The 21,475-nt window shown below is 46.2% G+C and overlaps 1 protein-coding gene across 2 annotated transcripts in view; it reads left to right on the top strand.

Annotated features, from left to right (window-relative positions):
* The window catches only part of Gpatch1 (G patch domain containing 1), a 79,837-nt gene that overhangs the window by 7,263 nt on the left and 51,099 nt on the right, over positions 1–21,475 (top strand). For both annotated transcript variants that reach the window (XM_030242933.1, NM_026181.1), the window contains exons 2-13: positions 912–1,046; positions 2,100–2,185; positions 3,147–3,307; positions 4,200–4,297; positions 5,498–5,556; positions 8,015–8,257; positions 9,761–9,908; positions 12,186–12,265; positions 13,798–14,002; positions 15,935–16,231; positions 17,653–17,831; positions 19,633–19,760. In XM_030242933.1, coding sequence (XP_030098793.1) covers positions 912–1,046; positions 2,100–2,185; positions 3,147–3,307; positions 4,200–4,297; positions 5,498–5,556; positions 8,015–8,257; positions 9,761–9,908; positions 12,186–12,265; positions 13,798–14,002; positions 15,935–16,231; positions 17,653–17,831; positions 19,633–19,760 — 1,819 coding nt within the window. The remainder of the gene's footprint in view (positions 1–911; positions 1,047–2,099; positions 2,186–3,146; positions 3,308–4,199; positions 4,298–5,497; positions 5,557–8,014; positions 8,258–9,760; positions 9,909–12,185; positions 12,266–13,797; positions 14,003–15,934; positions 16,232–17,652; positions 17,832–19,632; positions 19,761–21,475) is intronic.

The following is a 21,475-nucleotide window of genomic DNA, read 5'->3' as shown; positions in this document are numbered from 1 at the left end:
CGTGGTTCTAGAGGGGAAAGTCCACAATGGCAGGAGGCATGGAATCAGACAGCCAAAGCATGAAGCTGGGAGGTCACATATCAAGGGCAAACACTAGCAGGGTGAGTAAGCTAGAAGTGGGGTGAGATTAAAGGCCTGCCCCTAGTGATGTACATTCTCCAGCAAGGCTAACACACACTAACTAACACACACACACACACACACACACACACACACACACACACACTAACTCACTGAGATCCATCTGCCTCTGTCTTTAGTGCTGGGATTAAAGGCTACAGTTTTTAAAGATTCTACAACCTCCCCAATAGTGCCACCAACTAGGACTAGATATTCAAATACATGAGCCTGTGGGGCACATGTCTCATTCAAACCACAGTTAAGTTCTCAGAGTCTGAACTAAGCTCTCATGTATGTAGAAGCACTCTATCCACTGAGCCCATCCCCAGCTTGGACATTCTTGCTGCAACATATTTCTTAGCAGAATCTTCCAAAACATATTATTTTGTAAAGTATAAGCTAATTACATCTAGAAACAGCAACCTCAATTAAATGGATATCCATGGAGTTATAAGTGAATAACAATTCATTAGGTTCAAGAAATGACATTTTCAGCCAGGCGTGGTGTCGGCAGGCCTTTAATCCCAGCACTCGGGAGGCAGAGGCAGGCGGATTTCTGAGTTTGAGGCCAGCCTGGTCTACAGAGTGAGTTCCAGGACAGCCAGCAGGGCTATACAGAGAAACTCTGTCTCGAAAAACCAAAAAAAAAAAAAAAAAAAAAAAAAAAAAAAAAAAAAAAAAAGAAAGGAAGAAAGAAAGAAAGAAAGAAAGAAAAAGAAATGACATTTCCCCTAAATCCTTCCTAACTCATCATATCCCTCTTTCTTTTTCCACACTAACTCTTTTTCCAGGTGAAAGACCAAAGAAACCCATTCCTCTACAAGACCAGACTGTCAGAGATGAGAAAGGAAGGTACAAGCGCTTCCACGGAGCCTTTAGTGGTGGTTTCTCTGCTGGTTACTTCAATACCGTCGGCTCAAAGGAAGGTACGCGTGGTTCTGCGGGGGCCAGAGGACTGTGCATGCATGGGACTGACAGAGCTCAAGTTCCCCTCCTGGGTTTTGTCTCTGTAACAGGGTCTCACCACGTAGCTCAGGCCAGCCTGGAAAGCTAGACTCTGCCACCTCAGACTCCCGAGTGCTGGGATGACAGGCGTTGAGTCTCCATGTCCAGATTCCCGCCTGACTTTAAAAAATAAAGTTGTTGGGTACATGTGCCATAGAGTACAGAGATATTCTTTGACCATCTGGGTTGCTCCCAGCGTCGACTTACACCACTGTTGGTGCAGCCTGACAGGGAAGGACCTTTCTCCTACTTTGCGGAAAATAGAGAGATTCCAGCCAGGAGGCTAAAGCCAGATAGTGAGTTCCCTCATATTTGGCTTTGCCCTGAATACCCTCAGGCAGCTAGCTTCCCAGGTACCACTGGCTGTACCTCTGACCCAGTGACTAAGAAGGTCAAGTGTCACAGGTGTTTTGCAGATTTGCAGATGAGGCAGCTGGGGGTCATAGAGGTTATAGAGCCAGGATAGCATCAGAACAGCCCAGGAATTATTTGACACAGGACTGCACACACCAGCTACTACTTGCTCATGACCTGGAGAAAAATAAATTTAAATGTCACACTATATCGTATAATCAATTCTGTAATTAAAGTAATGCACATTGTTTTCCCTTTTTTTCTTTTTTTCTTTTTTTCCAAGACAGGGTCTCACTATATAGACCAGGCTAATCCAGAACTTTTGATGTAGAGCAGGCTGTAGCTTCATCTGCTCTGCCTCCTAGGTGCTGGGATCACAGGCATGCACCACCCAATTAACTGAATGTTTTCTTACTTAGAGGCTGGGGATAGAACCCAGGACCTCGCTGCAGGCTAAAACAGACATTCTGCCACTGGGCTACATCCCTGGTATGCTCTACCGAGTGAGTTCCAGGCTGGCCAGGCCTTTGTAATAAGATCCATCTTAATAAACAAACGCAAACAAACAACAAATGAAATACTGTCTAGGATTATAAGATTCTAAATTTCTTTCCTCCCAGGATGGACACCCTCTACCTTTGTGTCTTCAAGACAGAACAGGGCGGACAAATCTGCTCTTGGACCTGAAGATTTTATGGACGAAGAGGTGGGTCAGAGAGTGGCAGTGTCCTTGCTTGTGGTGTATTCTCGAGCCCCAGAAAGCCCGTGTAAGCTTTCCTTCCTGTCTGAGGCTTCACCTCTGTGATGCTATGCTTGTGCCCTGGGTGCCTGTCGGTGAGTTCTCCATCACTCAGATATCTGTGCAAGGGACACTGGCACAGTTTCTGAAGTCAGGGATGTCATGTCAAGGCAAACGTACTTGGACATCTCTAGTTGTCCCTAACTCAGCGTCCATGGTGCTGAGCCTGTGGCTTTTCACAGGAACCCTGAAGTACCCCGTGGTTTTAGGAGAAGTAAGCTAGCTAGAATTAAACTCCCACTACCTTAAAATCTGGGCATGGATTCACCCATGAGCACAGTCAAGTGCAATAGAACAAGCTGTAAGCTGCCAGCAGGAGGAGAAGGAGCCCCTGGGTCTTGCCATGCAGCTGAGGCTGGCTCCAAACTTTTAGCCCTCCTGACCCAGCCTCCCCTAGTGCTAGGATCACAGACAAGTTGCTACCACATCTGATTTTTCTCTCTCCCTCTCCCTCTTTACATTTTAATTATTTATTTAGTGTATAGGGATGTTTTATCTGCATGTATTGTATGCACACAAGAAGAAGGCTTCTGATTGTATGGGACTGCAGTTATAGACAGTTGTGAGCTGCTATACGGATGCTGGGATTTGAACCCAGGATCTCTGGAAGAGCAGCCAGTGATCTTAACCACTGAGCCGTGTTTCCAGAACCCAGAGTTCTCTCTTTCGCTTCGCATATTTACAGGAAACTGATGTCTATTTAAAACTTTGTTGTGTGTGTTGGTACGAACGCGTTTGTTGTGTGTGTGTTGGTACAATGCGTTTGTTGTGTGTGTGTTGGTACAATGCGTTTGTTGTGTGTGTAGTGCAAGTGGATGTGTTGTGTGTGTATAAATGAACTAATTCTGTTTAATTTTCTTCTTTGGAGGATCTTAGTGAATTCGGGATAGCACCTAAAGCAATTGTTACCACGGATGATTTTGCTTCCAAAACCAAAGACAGAATCCGGGAGAAGGCCAGGCAGCTGGCCGCTGCTGCAGCCCCTATTCCCGGCGCCACGCTGCTTGATGACCTCATCACACCGGCAAAGTGAGGGGGGGGGGCTGTGTGGTTATCTTTCTCAGGGTTAGCTCAGCTGCAGCCACAAGGTGCTGTCTGACTGGAAGACTAAGAGAATCCCTGAACTGGAAGGCTGTTAGGAACTGGGTGGCTTCCCTTCACCTTCCTCACAGGCCTTGGGGGTCCTGTCCTGCCTGTACTCTCCCTCTCCCTCTTCTCCCATTATCCCTCTTTGAACCCCCCCCCCCACTTTTTCTCTCTCTTCTTCCCTCTTTTCCTCCCCACCTTCCTTCCCTTCCCCTCTCCTTTTCTTTCTCTTCATTCCCAGCTTGAGGTCAATTTTATTAGTTTAAAAGATATATTCCCTTTCCACAAGCAAGGGATAAATCTCAGTAGTTGCCTAGAGAATGAGAGTAGAGGAAAAAATAGGGACATAGAGATCCAAGCCCTTACAGCTGGTCTGGAGAGCAGATACAGGGTCAGGGAGGGGAGCCTTCCGGGAAGAGTAAGGAAGACCAAGGCCTGAAGTGCTAGGGAAAGCTGCTTAGAAAAGAGTTAGAAGAAAATAAGTTACGCTTTCTAATGAAGTGGGCAGACTTATGAAGCCGCATGGCTGTTGCCTGATTTTTGATTTCTGTATACTTTGTCTTCTGTTCCTGGGAGTGTGGCCTGATTAGAATTTCCTGGTGTCTCTGGGCCACAGGCTTCCTTGACAAGGACTTACCAGAGTATCTACAGGCTCAAGTGGCAGATGTGTATCTTCCTTAGTTCAGATGTGCCCCCCCCCCCCCCCCCCAGCCCGCAGGCTGATCCATTGTGCTGTAGATGCAGGATGAGCACAGACAAGGCAGGCAGAGGGGCTAGAGCAGGAGTTGTTTACTAACAGTGAAGTTCACTGTCACTGTTTCCATATCCTGTCTAGATTGTCTGTTGGCTTTGAATTGTTAAGAAAAATGGGTTGGAAGGAAGGGCAAGGAGTCGGCCCTCGGGTGAAGAGAAAGGCGCGCCGACAGAAACCAGGTAAGCCCGCTTGAGGCCCCTTCTGCAGCCTGCATTCTGGTTTGTTTGTTTAGTTTGGTCTTGTGAGACAGGGTGGAAGTTTGCAGTTCAGGCTGCCTGGAGCTTTCTGAGTAACTCAGGCTGCCTTTAAACTCATGATTCTCCTGCTTTAGCCTCCTGAGTGCTGGGCTTATAGTTGTGTGCCATGACCCTTAGTTATAGCATAGTTTTGTTTTGTTTTGCTTTGTTTTTTTTTTTAAGGATTTATCAGTATTTGGACATGGTAGCATGCATACCTTTAATCCCAGCACTTGGAGTGCTGTGCGTACTACATATGTGCAGGAGCCTGGGAGGCCAGAAGAGAGCGACGAGGCCCTGGAACTGCAGTGAACAGTTTTGAGCTACTATGCGGGTGCTGGGAATGGAACACATGTCCTCTGCGTGAGGGACAGGTGCTTTTTGCCACTGAGCGACCGACCTCTCCAGCCCCACAGCATATTTTGGAAAGCTGCATGTTCCTAGAACTAGACTGCTGAGTCAGGTGGCATGCACATAGCTTAAGGTTTTCGGTGTCACGCACAGTAACCTCTGGAAGGCTTGTCCAGGTTCACATTCTTACCAGGAGTGCAGATGATTGCTTTTCAACCACACCTTAGCTGAATCACAGAGTCAGTCAACATTACTATTTCCTCCTCCTCCATCTATCATCCATCTATCTATCTATCTATGCTGAGGATTGTACCTAGGGCTTTATACATCTCAGGCAAGGACCTTATCACTGATCAACACTACACTCCCAGATTAACATTATTATTTTCTTTCTTTTTTTCTTTTTTTTGGTTTTGGTTTTTTGAGACAGGTTTTCTCTGTAGCCCTGGCTGTCCTGGAACTCACTCTGTAGACCAGGCTGGCCTTGAACTCAGAAATTCTCTTGCCTCTGCCTCCCAAGTGCTGCGATTAAAGGCCTGCGCCACCACACCTGACTATTATTTTCTGCTCTTTGTCCCCAGACTGGGAGTGAACCCTTTGAAGGCAAGGGTAATGTCCTTTGGGTCCCTGCGATACATTATTGGAGCACAGGTGGATTGGGCCTGTCGTCTGCCCAGGACCCTCAGGGTACAGCACCTTTAAAAGTGCAGCCATGTGCCCCTGATGAGTGTCAGTGGCTCTGTCTTTATTTGTCTTTGCTCATGGCTAATCCCTTTGGGATCTCTTTTCTAGATCCTGGTGTGAAGATCTATGGCTGTGCATTGCCGCCTGGAGGCTCTGAAGAGTCTGAGGTATGCTATAGTAGAACTTCATGATGGTGAAAATTTAGGGTCACAAACTTGGAATGTCGCTCAGTGGTTGATTCTAGCATATACAAAGCCTTGGGTCTGATCCCTGTTGCTGAGAGAAAATTAAAAACTACCAGGCGTACTGGCACACAGCAATAGGTAGACTGAAGCAGAAAGAAAAGTCTCAAGGTCTAGACTAGCCTGAGCTACATAGTAAGACTCTGCCTCAGAAAACAGTGGGATGGCTCAATGGGAAAAGGTGCTTGCTGCTAAACCTGACCACCCAAGTGTGATCCCCAGGACACAGATATAAGGAGAGAACCAACTCCCACAAGTTGTCCTTTGACCTCTACATACACTCTGTGGCATGCATGCCTATGTGACACACAATTTCTCTCTCTTACACACACACACACACACACACACACACACACACACACATAAATAAATAAATGTAGTAAAATTACAATGCAACAACAAAAACCCTAAGCAGACAACATACCCAAGCAAACAGATAAATAAACCAATAGAAAGGTCATGAGCATCTTTAGGAATCTCTTAGGCTCCACGGTCCTGGAACAACCATCCTCTAAAGCTATTGTTACTATGTCAGCTGATACAGTCAATGACTTGCTGGCATCATAGTTATCCCAACTCTGTTCTTATTCATTGGTTAACTGGCTGATTGATGGAGACAAGGTCTCACTATGCAGCCCTGGCTGATCTGGAACTCACTGTGTAGACCAGGCTGGACTTGTGCTCACAGAGATCCTCCTGCCTCTGCCTTCCAAATGCTGGGATTAAAGTTACGCGCACTGCCTGGGGCTGGGGTGGGGGTGGGGTGCTGGTGAGATGGCTCAGAGGTTCAGAGCACTGTTTGCTCTTCCAGAGGTCCTGAGTTCAGTTCCCATGGCTCACAACCATCTGTACTGAGATCTTATGGCATGCAGCTGTACATGCAGATAAAGCACTCATATACATAAAATAAATAAATCTAAAAGAAGAAAAGAAAAAGTTGAACAGGCTCTGCCTGTTCTTATTTATTTTTTTTTGTGGTGGGGTTTAAAACTAGGGCCTTGTATGCTAAGTGTTTGCTGTACCTTTGAGCCACACACACTCTTGCCTTTGTTTCATAGTCTTTTCTTTCTTTTTCCTTTTTGTTTGTTTGTTTTGTTTTGTTTTGTTTTGTTTTGTTTTGTTTTCCAGGCAGATGTGTGTGTGTGTGTGTGTATGTGTGTGTGTGTGTGTGTGTAATAGTATAGTCCTGGCTGTCTTGGAATTTGCTTTATAGATTAGACTGGCCTCTAACTCACAGAAATCTGCCTGCCCTAGTTTCCTGAGTGCTGGGATTAAAGTCATGTACCACTACTGCCCAGCTAGATTCCTTATTTATTTATTTATTTTGGTTTTTCGAGACAGGGTTTCTCTGTATAGCCCTGGCTATCCTGGAATTCACTCTATAGACCAGGCTGGCCTCGAACTCAGAAATCTGCCTGCCTCTGCCTTTCGAGTGCTGGGATTAAAGGTGTGTGCCACCACACCCGGCTTTAGTTAGTTAGTTTGTTTGTTTCTTTCTTTCTTTCTTTCTTTCTTTCTTTCTTTCTTTCTTTCTTTCTTTCTTTCTCTCTCTCTCTCTTTCTTTCTTTCTCTCTCTCTCTCTTTCTTTCTTTCATGTAAGTACACTGTAGCTGTCTTCAGACACTCCAGAAGACGGAGTCAGATCTCATTAGGGATGGTTGTGAGCCACCATGTGGTTGCTGGGATTTGAACTCCGGACCTTCAGAAGAGCAGTCGGGTGCTCTTACCCACCGAGCCATCTCACCAGCCCTTTAGATTCTTTTTTTAAAAAGGTGTGTACCTGCTAGTTAGTCTCTGTGTGTGCAGGTGCCTACTGAGGACAGAAAAAGACACCAGATACCCTGGAACTAGAGTTCAAGGCAGGTTCGAGCTGCCTGAGGTGGGTGCTGGGAACTGAACTCTGGTCCTCTGCAAAAGCAGCGAATGCTCATAATAGCTGAACCATCTCTCCAGCCTCTGCTTAGAGCAATGGTTCTTAACCTGCGGGTTGTGACCCCTCTGGGGGTTGAACAACCTTTTCATAGGGGTCGCATATCAGATATTTAGATTCCAATTCACCACAGTAGAGTCCTGAAGTAGTTTTAATTAGTATTAATAGTATTTAACCACAAAATAATCTTGTAGTTGGGGTCACTCCAGTGTGAGGAACTGTATTAAAGGGTCGGGTTGAAGCTTTAAGAAGGTGGAGAAGCACTGGTTTCTAGTCTCACCTGACATTGCTTTTGTTAGTATCGGTTTTTTTCCCAGGGATGGGATCTGGTCATTGATGGCAGCAGAAGTACAAGCCTGGCAACTGTTTTGTTTGGAATTAATCACTGAACTCTGAGAGGACTTGACACCTGATAGTGACTCACCTTAATTCCTCCTCAAACATTTGCAATAGGATGAAGATGATGACTACCTGCCTGACAATGTGACTTTTGCTCCTAAAGACGTCATGCCTGTGGATTTTACACCTAAAGATAATGTACATGGGTTGGCCTACAAGGGCCTGGACCCCCACCAAGCATTGTTTGGAATGCCAGGAGAACACCTGAATCTTTTTGGTGGCGCATCTGAGGGGACCAGCCATCTTCTTGGAGATGTTGGACTGAGTAAAGGAAGAAAACTGGGCATTTCTGGCCAGGTAAAAGTTTCCATGTTGTAAAAGCAGTAACACTGAGAAATAAGTATACTTCCCATGGGAGATCAGTCCATAGTAGGTACTTTGTTTGCTCAATGAGGACTTTGAAGTCCAGTCCTGCCTCCCCAAAAACCTCGCCCCGTTCTCTCTTTCTCCTCCCCTCTTTCTGTCTCTCTGTCTTTGTCTGTCCCTGTTACTTTCTCTTTCAGTTTGGGGTGCTTGTCTAGTATATACAAGGCTCTGGGTTTCACCCCCAGCACTGAAAGAGAGAGACAGAGGCAGAAACAGAGAGAGACAGGCAGACAGTCTCAGGGCCTTGCATACAGTAGGCAGGTACTCTTTCACAGAGCCGTATGCTCAGTCCCAGATTGTGTTTCTCTGAAGGTCCTTTGGGGCACCTGTGATGCTTGCCACCTTAACTCTAACACTGGTGCCCACGAGCCTGTGGTGTCCTTGGTAGAAACTCATGTTCCCAGCTGGAGGCCTGTTTTCCCATCCTGGCGGGGCCAAGCAGAAAAGCACCTTTCCAATGCTTTGATTTGGTCTAATTGCAGTTGGGGGCTGCAAGATGGCCCAGCAGATTGATAAAGCTGCATCGTTCTGGGCTAAGCCTTTCCTTGCTACTGCATGCCCTGAGTCAGGAGCACCTGGGTCATTTTGACTTGGAGGTTTTGTCCCATAGGAGCTTCCTGTTGCCCACCTTCTCAAACGACTCACGGGTTCTTAAAAAGAAAGTGGGCCAGCGTGGTGGTGCATTCCTTTAATTTCTGTACTCAGGAGGCAGAGGCAGATGGACCTCTGTGAATTCCAGGCCAGCCTGGACTATATCAGAGCAAGTGCAGGACAGAGTGACATAGTAAGATTTTATCTCAAATAAATAAATAAATAAACAAACAAACAAATAAATAAATAGGTTACTTTGTTTTTTGTTAAGATTTTAAAATTTATTTATATATATTAGTACACTTATAGCTGTCTTCAGACACACCAGAAGAGGGCATCAGATCCCACTGTAGATGGTTGAGAGCCACCATGTGGTTGCTGGGATTTGAACTCAGGACCTCTGGTAGAGCAGTCAGTGCTCTTACCCGCTGAGCCATCTCTCCGGCCAGATTACTTTGTTTTGTTCTTTCTTTGCATGCCTTTCCTATTCTTCCAAGAAAAATTCAACTTACTGCAGGCTGTTTCCCCCAAGAGTTCAGACCTTGGCCCTGCTGACCAGAAACTGACAGATGTGTCTGCTGTTTTCTCTTCAGAGGCCTCCTTCTGTCTGTTCAGTGCTGCCAGGGCTGGGGAGGATCGTGCCTGAGCTGCCGTGTGGCGTTTGCCTCTGGTCACTGCTTTCAGTAGACCTGACTCTCTAACCTCGGGTTCCCCCCTGCTTCCCTCTCAGCGATCTGCAAGAGCATTTGTGTCTGCTGGGTACTTAACTTAGTACAGCTTAGCCCTGCAATGCAGACGGGCCCTCCAGCCTGGGAGCTCTGTTTGAAACCTTGTGTTTTGCAGGCTTTTGGTGTAGGTGCCCTGGAAGAGGAAGATGATGACATCTACGCCACAGAAACTCTATCCAAGTATGACACTGTGCTGAAGGACGAGGAGCCTGGAGATGGCCTCTATGGCTGGACAGCTCCCAAACAATACAAAAATCAGAAAGGTACTTCTTGGCAGCCCAGATGGTAGGACTCGTCAGGGTCTTGGGAAGAAGGGGGCACAGGCTCTGTAGAGGAGAGGGTTATCCATGATGCAGGATGTGGGGCTGAGAAATTGTTCAGTGGTTAAAGCTACTGGATGCTCTTGTAAGGACCTGGGTTTGGTTCCCAGAACCCACATGGTGGCTCACAACCATCTGTAACTTCAGTTGCAGGGCATCTCCTGCCCCCTCTGGCCTTTATAGGCCTCAGGCATACACATGGTACATATACATACATTTAGGCAAAATACCTATAAACATCAAACAAAAAAAGAGATAACCAAAAAATATGCAGGGTAAGAAACAATATAAACTGATATAATGGCTTGTTCTTATAATTCTAGCACTTGGACAGCTGAGGCAGGAGGACTGCTGTGAGTTTGAGGCCTGCCTTGCAGTGTATAGGACATAAGGAAGAAATAGGGTTTGAGGCAGAAGTGAAGATGGGATGTACTAGGGAGCTGGAGAGGCTTGGGGCCAGGAGGGGAGTGACTGTGGCCTGGTGCCATGCTGTGGTCAGACAGCAGTGGGGGCTCAGAGTTCAGGGAACTGGAAGATTGAGCCAATTTAAACAGCAGGCTAGAAGACCAGGTTTGGGGACAGGTGACAGTGCCAACAGCCTGTAGCACAACAGAACTCAGCTAACCTGCCTCCTACCCCTGAGGCCTCAATAGGCTCTTGTGTGCAATCAAACATGGTTGTTCACCTAACCTTTTTTCTTTTTTTGGAGTTAAGGTTTAACTGTAGAGCCCAGGCTAGTCTCAAAGTTGTGCTTTGTCTGCCTCTACCTCCCAGGTACTAGAATTACAGATGTGATTATTATAAATATTGGTGTCTTTCAACATAACTTAAATCTCCAGATAGACTCTGTGGTGACTCAGGTCCTTTGGTTAAACTGCTATTGCAGTCTTGATTTCTAGAAATGGTGCAGGGGACTACCGGGTGGAGAATCGGGACTGTCTAATACAGTCAGTCAGCACAGTGCCCTAGCTTCTGTCACAGTACCCCCAATGCCCAAACCATATACAATTTCACATGTAATAAATTAGAAATGTTATTGTATATGTTATATACCTAATGTATCGATACCGTTGACAATATGTTGCATGATAATTATATAATAATATAAAGTACTAATTACTATGAGCATACTGTAGACACTAATGGAAGGATGAAATTAATAATAGTTATCTTAATTATATCAGTAACCAATATTTAAGTTAGCTAAATTATTAACATCTTACAGTAGTTAGTAGTTTACATATACTCTAGTCTGCTTTCTTTCTGAGACAAATCTTTCTCCTTTCCTGAGAATAGTGCCTCTGCTCTGTTGATGAGTTTGGGATATTTTTGTCTCTTTTTTAATTTGCACACACTCACTGCACATATTTTCTTCTGACTGAGTGAACATGTCATTTCACCAATCTCTGCAACTGACTTTTAGATTTTTTTTTTTCCTTCCAGCAGTTACTGAGGCTGGAATGAATCTTCTGTGTACCCACTCTGTAGAAAGTCCTCCTGCGAATCGAAGGGCCTCTGTCACAGGCTTGCGTCTGCAGTCAGAGAACCATCCCCTGTTCAAGTCAGAGGCGTTGGTCACCCAGTTTCCTTAGTTTGTGGGCTTATCTATCTACTGTTAATGTTTTTGTTTGCCATAACAGTTTGTCCCCGTGAGTTCACAGCTGACCTGGTTGTGTTGCCTAGGAGCCTTATTTGGGCTGTTGCTAAGGAAACTGGGACACAGCCACCCTGGGGCACTGCGCAAGAACTGACCCTTGCAGTTGGGATCTTTCTTTTGACACTCTAGCTGGCTTTTCTTGAGAACTTTCACTCCAAATAATAGCCACCGAGGGTGCTTTGGCGGGGAGGGAGAGGACAGCTTTATGGGGCCATTTTAGATCAAGTTTTTAGATGTTTCTAGTCAGAGTCCTGACGAGGTGACACATCATGGCGGTGGTCTGTGTAGAAGCTGTTTTGCTGAGGTCCTTGCTTGGAAGACAGTGTTGGGTGCTTGTCTCGGGAGGCCAAGGCAGCTGTCTGGGCGGCCGGGCAGTGGAGGGCAGTTTGGGCTGAGCCTCACTGTGTCAACAAAGGGGTGAGAGTTTGAATGCCACTCGGTCCCCAAATGCTCCTTCCCAGTGACCTTACCCAGGGCGCTGTTTATGCTCTGGAAAATAAGAAGCCTCTTGCCTCCCTTAATCACCTCAGCTTCTGGAATTAATCAGTGATGTCATTTTGTAGAACCCGAGAGAGATCTTCGATATGTTGGCAAAATTTTGGAAGGATTTTCCTTGGCTTCTAAACCTTTATCTTCAAAGAAAGTAAGAAAACCTTTCCATTAAAATTATATTGCTTGTTTGGTGCTTATAGTGTTTATTTTAATATTTATATGTTCTTTAATATTTATAATATCATTAACTAATCTGGTATTTCTCTATGAATACTCTTTTTTTTTTTTTAGAAGAAAACTGGGTGTTATAGGACAGGCCCCTTGGTCTTGCAAACTTTATATGACCCAGTACAGGGGAATGCCAGGGCCAAGAAGCGGGAGTGGGTGGGTAGGGGAGCAGGGGAGGGGGGCGGTATAGGGGACTTTGGGGATAGCATTTGAAATGTAAATGAAGAAAATATCTAATAAAAAATAATAAAAAAAAAAAGAAGTAAGTTGGCAGGCTGGAGAGATGACTCAGCAGTTAAAAGCACTGACTGCTCTTCCAGAGGTCCTGAGTTCAATTCCCAGCAACCACGTGGTGGCTCACAACCATCTATAATGGGATCTGATGCCCTCTTCTGGTGTGTCTGACAGCTACAGCATACTCACATACACAAAATAAATAATTCTTTAAAAAAAAAAAAAAAAAAAGTCGGGGCAGGAGCTGGAGAGATGGCTCAGTGGTTAAGAGCACTAACTGCTTAATATTGAGGAGTGGTTTGGATCCCAGTACAGAAATACCTGTAACTCCAGCCCCAAAGGGTTCATGTCCTCATCTGGCCTCTGCAGGCACCTCCACACATGTGCACATTCACTTACCCAACAGACATACTCATTAACAAGATAAAAATATATTTTAAAAAATGAAGGCCTGAGCCGGGCGTGGTGGCGCACTCCTTTAATCCCAGCACTCGGGAGGCAGAGGCAGGCGGATTTCTGAGTTCGAGGCCAGCCTGGTCTACAAAGTGAGCTCCAGGACAGCCAGGGCTATACAGAGAAACCCTGTCTCGAAAAACCAAAACCCCCCCAAAAAAAAAACCAAAACCAAAAAAAAAATGAAGGTCGGATGGTTCACTTTGGAAGTGAAGCATAGCCTGAACATAGAGTTTTGAATTTAAAACTACTTAGTTTTGGGTCGGAGAGATGGCTCAGTGGGTAAGAGCGCTGACTGCTGCTCTTCCAGAAGTCCTGAGTTCAAATCCCAGCGACCACCATGGTGGCTCCCAACTGTAATGGGATCTGGTGCCCTCTTCTGGCCTGTAGGCATATATAGGCATATATTCAGGCAGAACAAAAACTACCTAATTTCAAGTTTGTTATTTTTTTTTTAAAGTCTTGAACAAACATCTGTAACTATTTGTTCTTTCAGTGGGCTGGGTCTGCATGAGGGGCAGAACATGGTCTTATATTTAGTGCTCTCATCGTGGGAAACATACATATTAGCAGTGGTATTGTTTGCCATGTGAGGCTGTTGGGACAGTAGTTCTGGTTTCCCTCAGGGCCAGGCTATCTCAGTGCTGTTCACCTCGAAAGTGAGCCGGGGCTGGGCGTGTCTCAGGACACTAAAATCATGGTTTTCTTTCTTAAGTCTGTGTGATCTTGTAGCCCGGATTTCCTGACTTTTGTCTGTTTCTTGTTAAGATTTACCCGCCCCCTCAGTTGCCCAGAGACTACCGACCGGTGCATTATTTCAGACCTGTGGTCGCCGCAACAGCCGAGAATGCTCACGTACTTCAGGTGTTATCAGAGTCATCTGGGAAAGCAGGGCAGGACGTGGGGACACACAGTAGGCATCAACTCAATGCCTCCAAGCGGGGGGAGTTGCTAGGAGAGATGCCTATTCAAGGTAGGTGTGATGGAAGAGACTGGACTTGTTATGTTTAACCTAATCTTACTCAAGTGGGGAGCTGTGGTTTCCCACTGATGGGGAACCCTAGCAGGCATGTCGTGATTGTAAACAGCGTATAAAAGTGTATACAGACCTTATTCATTATGACTTGGGGAGTTGTTCCTTTTGCCCCACCCACCTTTTAAAGGTCTCATGAAGCCCAGGATTGCCTTAAATTCTCAGTGTAGCCCAGAGTGGTTTTGAACCCTCAGTCCTGCTGCCTCTGCCACACAAGTGCTCAGATCACAGGACTGTGCCACTCACACTTATTTGTTTTCTTTAAAATTTTTTATTTGAGTTTTATTAGAATTTATTAGCCAGGTGTTGGTGGCACAGGTTTTTAATCCCAGCTCTTGAGAGGCAGAGGAAGGCTGATCTCAGTGAGTTTGAGGCCAGCCTGGTCTGCAGAGTGAGTTCCAGAACTTCCAGGGCTACATGGAAAAATCCTGTCTCACCTCACCCCAGTCCCATTTTTTTTTTAAAAATTTACATGTATAAGGGTGTATGTGAATGTGAGTGTGTGTGTGCACATTCATGCTGGCGGGGGCAGAAAAAGGTGTTGCATCCCCTGGGGCTGAAGCTATAAGCAGTTGTGTCCACATCAGTTGTCTACAGAGTGGTATTTACTGAGCCATCTCTCCAGCCCTGCTCCTCCCTCCTTCCCTCCCTCTCTTCCTCCCTCTCTCTCCCTCCCTCCCTCCTTCACTCTTTTCCTCCCTCTCTCTCCCTCCCTCCTTCCCTCCCTCTCTTCTTCCCTCTCTCCCTCCCTCACCCTTTCTTTCTTTCTTTCTTTCTTTCTTTCTTTCTTTCTTTCTTTCTTTCTTTCTTCCTTCCTTCCTTCCTTCCTTCCTTCCTTCCTTCCTTTCTTCTTTTCTTCTTTTCTTCCTTGAGACAAGGTCTCTCTATGTAGTCTTGGTTGTCCTGGAGCTGGCTGTGTAGACCAGGCTGGCTTTAAACTCAGAGAAATCCTCTTGCTTCTGCCTCACGAGTGCTAGGCCTGTGCTGTCACGCCTGGCCTTCCTCTTTTGTTTTTGCTTTTTGAGAGGGGTTCTCACTATGTGGACCCCCACTAGCCTAGACTCATTATTTTGTTCCACCAGCCTCTTGAGTCTGGGGGTTACAGGCATGCACCACCACACCACATACCCTCACTTCTTTAAAAAGTGCCTTTTTACGCTGTGTGTGTGTGTGTGTGTGTGTATGAACCACACCGCCTGTATAAAAGTCAGAGGACAACTTGCAGGAGTCGGTGCTCTCCTTCCACTTTGTGGGTCTTAGAGATTGAACTCAGATCATCAGCCTTGGTGGTAGGAGCCTTTACCCACGGAGCCATCCTATTAGCCTTTTTATTTTATCTGTTAGTTTGTTTATTGAGGCAAAACTTTAGTCTATAGCTCAGGCTGGCTTTGAACTCCTGGTAATCCATCTTGCCTAGCCTCCAAAATAAAGCAGGATCACAGGCATGCACATTGCTGTTTTCTCCAAGCAGTGCTTTGATATTGCTCTTGGCCTCCTTCCTATCTGTAGTGAGAGGGAGGAGCTTACCTGCATTGTCCCCTGACCCTGGTCCACTGCCTGCTATGCCCTTGGTGCCCAGTGAGCTTATGTTGTATGAGTGCTCAGTGGGAGGACTGTGGAAGCCATGACCATAGCCACCTGTGGTTCAGAGTCCTCCTCCTGGGCATGGAGCATGGGGCTTTACACACTCCAGGCATTGGCGCTGCCTCGAGTTGTACCTGTGGCCAGTTATGTAAATATGCAGCTCACAGAACATAGAGATATTGATAAATCAGTCACAGAAACACCTGTGATTATGCACATTTTTAGTAGTGACTGTATGTACAAAAAAGGTCAAGCTGTTTTTCATCTCTTGTTACTGTTTTTATTTAGGGTCAGCTACTTCAGTGTTGGAGTTTCTGTCTCAAAAAGACAAAGAGAGAATTAAAGAAGTGAAGCAGGCAACTGACCTGAAAGCCGCCCAAGCCAAGGCCAGGAGTCTGGCCCAGAGTGCTTCAAGCAGCAGAGCGCAGGCGTCCACACCAGACCTGGGCCACAGCTCATGGCACCTGGCCCTGGGCGGAGGGACAGTCACCACCAGAGCCAACAACTTCAAGCCTTTTGCCAAAGATCCAGAAAAGCAGAGACGATACGAAGAGTTCTTAGTACACATGAAGAAGGGTCAGAAAGGTGGGTCCTGGCCTGGCAGGGTTGGCAGCTTCTCTGTGTGCCCCTCCCCCATCACAGACTGCAAGTCAAGCCGCTTGGCTCTGTCGTTAGTTTTGGTCCACTTGGTATAAATGGTGCAGAGTTTTCAGACCCTCGCTCTAAAAAGCAAATACATAGCAGAAATAGAGTTAAGGCCTATAATTCCAGGACTGGGTGGCTGAGGCAGTGGGATCAAGGGTTTAAGGCCAGTCCTGGCTATGTAGCAAGTCCTTGTTTCAAAACTAAAAACCAAACCAAACCAAAATCATACCAAAGTAGTGATAATTTTGGAGTTTTAGTTCCTTTAGGAAAAAAACCAGAAATATTATCATGGGAATGTGTTTTCATTTTAATTTCAGGTGTGGGATATGGGACTGCTTCAGACTGTCCACAGCAGCTGACTATGATTTGCCTCATGCTCTAGCCAGGGTGTGATTTTGCCAGCTGCAGATAGTTTCTGCAACTGTATGACGTTTGGAATTTTATAGACTTTTCAGAGGGTCTATAAGTGCCAGGACCCTGATAGGTAGTTTTTTGGTTGTTGTTGGTCTTGGTTTGTTAAGCAGTCATACACAAAGAAGAAAAAAGGAGAAGAAATTAGATATCCTGATGGTGAAGATCAAACTTGCCCTGAGGAGCTTGAAGCCCCTAATCAGCAAGAAATAGTCTAATGATAGTGTTGCCCCCTTCTGACCCCTGACTTTATCCAGGGACCTCTTTTCTTTCCTCTCTGTCCTTTTCTCTCTCCTACCTAGTAGTGTTAGGAGGTTAAGGAGTGGAAGAAAATGGGTGAAGAAGGGTGGAAGAAAGAACCAACAAAGTAGCAAAAGACAGCTACACAGAAAAAGGGTAGAGAGTCCCTCCCTAGCACAGGTAGTTGGTTGGATTTGCTAACATCTGGGTGTGCCAGCAGTGCCCTTTCGTCTAAGGTTAGCCATGTGCCAGCCTCCCAGAGCTTCCTCTTGTACCATGTAGTAAGTAGCATTCAATAAAGAGCATCTCGATGAGCTGGGGCTGGACAGATGGGTCAGCAGTTAAGATCACTCGCTGCTCTTGCAGAGGACCTTGATTTGATTCCAGCACCCACATGGCAGCACACCACCATCCATAAGCCCAGCTCCAGGGGATCCAACAGCCGTACATACATGGTGTACAAACATGCTTGCAGACAAAACATTTCCACACATAAAGTAAAATCAATCTGGGAGAATAAAAAGGAGCATCTTAAGGGAAGAGTAATATTGCCTGGAGGTAGCGCGCCCAGTGCCCCCACCTCCATAAGTACAGGGGTCTGGACGCTCGGCCTCCGAGGAAGCACACAGTCCAGTGGTGTCCACTTGGTGCTCTCCCTCAAGCACCATGCTTTCCTTGGGGTAAAACAGTGCCTTGCTCCTGTCCCACAGATGCTCTGGAACGATGCCTGGACCCCAGCATGACCGAGTGGGAGCGAAGCCGAGAGCGGGAAGAGTTTGCCCGGGCAGCCCAGCTCTATGTGTCCTCCAACTCCACCCTGTCCTCCAGGTTCACTCACGCCAAGGAGGAGGAGGATTCAGATCAGGTCGAAGTCCCTCGGGACCAAGAGGTCTGTCGCCATCGTGTGCCTACCTGCTGAACTTCATTTTGTGGTTTTGCAGTTGTAGGAATTGCGTTGAACCCAGGCTTTCACACAGTGTTAGTATGTACATGGTCTAACCATTAGGCAACACTCCCAAGCTCTGGTCAGATTTTTATTTATATGTGTACTACGTTCAGGTACATGCACCTGTATGTGTGCATATAGAAGTCAGAGGTCAACATTGAATTTGACCTTTCTCAATTATTCTGTAGCTTATTTATTTTATTTTATTTTATTTTTTTTTTTCTGAGACAGGGTCTCATATAGGCAAACTGGCCTGGAAGTCCTGTTTTTCCTGCCTCAGCCTTCCTGATGCTGGGGTTACAGGTGTGAGCCACTCCATCAGGCGTCACCTGACTGTTTTTGTTGTTGCTGTTGTTGTTTATGTACATTGGTGTTTTGTATGTCTGTATGCGGGTGTCAGATCCCCTGGAACAGGAGTTACAGACAGTCGTGAGCTGCCATGTGGGTGCTGGAACCCAGGTCCTCTCTCCAGCCCCCTTGACCTTACTTTTTTGAGACAGGGTCTCTCAATGAACTCAGAGCTCATCAATTCAGCACGGTGGGCCTCAGGGATCCACCTGTCTCCTCTTCCCCGCTGGTGGGATTCTGGACACACGCTCTTGCGCCCAGCCTGTATGCAGGTTCTGGGGATATGAACTCAGGCCCTTAAGCTTTTGCGGAGAGCACTTGTGACTAAGTCATCTCCGCAGCCCCTCCTAGTGATTTTAAAATTTAAAACGCCATGCACCTAAATAGTTCATCAGTGAAAAGATCATAATACACATAGTATAGTAGAGTGAGAAATAATCTGATGTCTAGCTTGTAAGAGATAAGCAGTATAACAGCCCACACTCTTTGCTATTTCCAGACCAGTGTGTTTTTGTTTTTGATAGAAGTACAAGGGAATGAAGCTTGGCATTTTAAACAATACATACTCATTTTTATTTGGTACGTATGAATATTTTGCCTTATGTATTTCTGTGTACATGTGTGCCTGGCACCCTCAGCGGCTAGAAGACAGTGTTAAATTCCCTGGAACTAGAGTTACAGATGGCTGAGCCATTCTGGTGCTGGGAATCAAATCTGGGCCCTCCGGAAGAGCACCCAGTGCTCTTAACTGCTGAGAGATCTGTTCCAGATCTGACCTTTTTTTTTGAGATGTGGTCTTGGTATTCAGGCCTGGCTAGTTTAGAATTTGCTCTGTAGGCAAGGCTGCTTTATACCCATAGAGATCCATCTGTCTTTGTCTCCTGATAAATACTTTTAAAATTTATTTTTACTGATTTTTAAAAATTCTTCATTTTGGTGGTGATGGCCGAGGCAGAGGCAGGTGGATCTCAGGTTCAAGGCCAGCCTGGTCTACAGAAGGAGTTCCTGTACAGCCAGAGTTACACAGAGAAACCTGTCTTGAAAGTCACACACACAAAAAAACCAAACAACAACAAAAACAAAAATGAAAACAAAAACAACAACAAAAAACCCCAAACAACTTCATATATGAGTGCCTCTGCATGTGAGTATTTGCATGTGAGTGTGGGTGCCCAGCGAGTCCAGATGGGTTTGGATCCTCTGGAGCTGGAGTGACAAGTGGTCGTGAGCCGCTGGACTTGGCCGTAGGGAATAGCATCAGGTCCCCTGCAAGAGCAGTGTGCTATCACAACTTCTGAGCCATCTCTCCAACCTACAGCTTGATTTTTCTCCAACTTGGAAGACTAGTGAGGTCAGTTCTCTGAGTACAGCTGACAGAACGTCTGTCTCTTCCTAGAACGATGTCAGTGACAAGCAGTCGGCTGTGAAGATGAAGATGTTCGGGAAGCTCACCCGAGACACGTTTGAGTGGCACCCCGACAAGCTTCTGTGTAAGAGGTTTAACGTCCCGGACCCTTATCCAGGGTGAGTTGGGTTAGCTTGTCTTTCCACCCACTCCGTGAAAGCTCATTTAAGAGAAAAAAATTATTAGATTTATCTTATGTATTTTTGCTTGCATGTGTGTCTATGCACTACGTATTTACCTGCTACCCTTAGGGCTTAGAAGAGCTCCTGGAACTGGACTTAAGCTACCGCATGCGTGCTGGGAACTGAACTGGGGTCCTCCGAGAGAACAGCAAGTGCTCTTAAGCACTGAGCCATTTTCCCAGCCCCCTTAGAGTTCATACTATGCTCCTGTGGTCCCCCTTATCAAGAGGAAGTTGACGTCTAACTATTGGGAGTTGCCAGTTTGCACATTTACTTTAACTTCTGCTTGTTTATTTGTATTTTTGTTCATGTAAGTCTGTATGTATATATGAGGACTCTAGGTGGACCACAGAGGGCGTCGGATGCCCTGGAGCTGCAGGGACAGGTGGTTGTGAGCCACATGACAGGTGCTGGGAACCCAACCCAGATCCCTGAAAGAGCAGTAAGCACTCTAAACTACTGAGCCATCTCTCTAGCCAACCCTGTCCCCTTAACTGTGATTCATGTGACTCTGTACGTGAGTCTGTGTTGTCACATGTGTTTAAACCATATTGTAACCTGTTAATTCATTGCTAAAGTACAAATACGGGTAACGTTTATTCCATGTCGTAATGACTTCGTGTGGCATCTTTTTAATGCTGCTCATACATTTTATTTGAAATATGTTACTTACAGCTAGATATGGTGATGCCTGCCTTTGATCGTAGTACTTTGGAGGCAGAGGCAGGAGCATCTCTGGGAGACTGAGGCCAGCCTGGTCTACAGAGGGAATTCCAGGACAACTAGGGATACATACTGGAGAGACCCTATGTCAAGTAACAATAAAACATGTCATTTGTGGTTCTTTTCCCTTCGTGTGTGTTTGGGAACATGCTAGGATCAGACACAGGGCCTTGCACATGCTAGGATCAGACACAAGGCCTTGCACATGCTAGGATCAGACACAAGGCCTTGCACATGCTAGGATCAGATTCAGGGCCTTGCACATGCTAGGATCAAATACCACAGGGCCTTGCACATGCTAGGATCAGACACAAGGCCTTGCACATGCTAGGATCAGACACAAGGCCTTGCACATGCTAGGACCAGACACAGGGCCTTGCACATGCTAGGATCAGACACAAGGCCTTGCACATGCTAGGACCAGATATAGGGCCTTGCACATGCTAGGACCAAACACAGGGCCTTGCACATTCTAGGATCAAATACCACAGGGCCTTGCGCATGCTAGGATCAGACAGAAGGCCTTGCACATGCTAGGACCAAACACAGGGCCTTGCACATGCTAGGATCAAATACCACAGGGCCTTGCGCATGCTAGGATCAGACACAAGGCCTTGCACATGCTAGGACCAAACACAGGGCCTTGCACATGCTAGGATCAGACACAAGGCCTTGCACATGCTAGGACCAAACATAGGGCCTTGCACATGCTAGGATCAAATACCACAAGGCCTTGCACATGCTAGGATCAGGCACAAGGCCTTGCACAGGCTAGGATCAGACATAGGGCCTTGTACATGCTAGGATCAGACACAGAGCCTTGTACATGCTAGGACCAAACACAGGACCTTGCACATGCTAGGATCAAATACCACAGGGCCTTTCACATGTTTGTCCAGCTCTCTCCCATGGGCTCCTCTCTCAACCTA

This window comes from Mus musculus, chromosome 7, assembly GCF_000001635.26.
Source record: "Mus musculus strain C57BL/6J chromosome 7, GRCm38.p6 C57BL/6J".
In the NCBI taxonomy this organism is placed as follows: domain Eukaryota; kingdom Metazoa; phylum Chordata; class Mammalia; order Rodentia; family Muridae; genus Mus; species Mus musculus.
The sequence above is the reverse complement of the archived record's forward strand: the minus strand, read 5'-3'. Positions and strand labels throughout refer to the sequence as shown.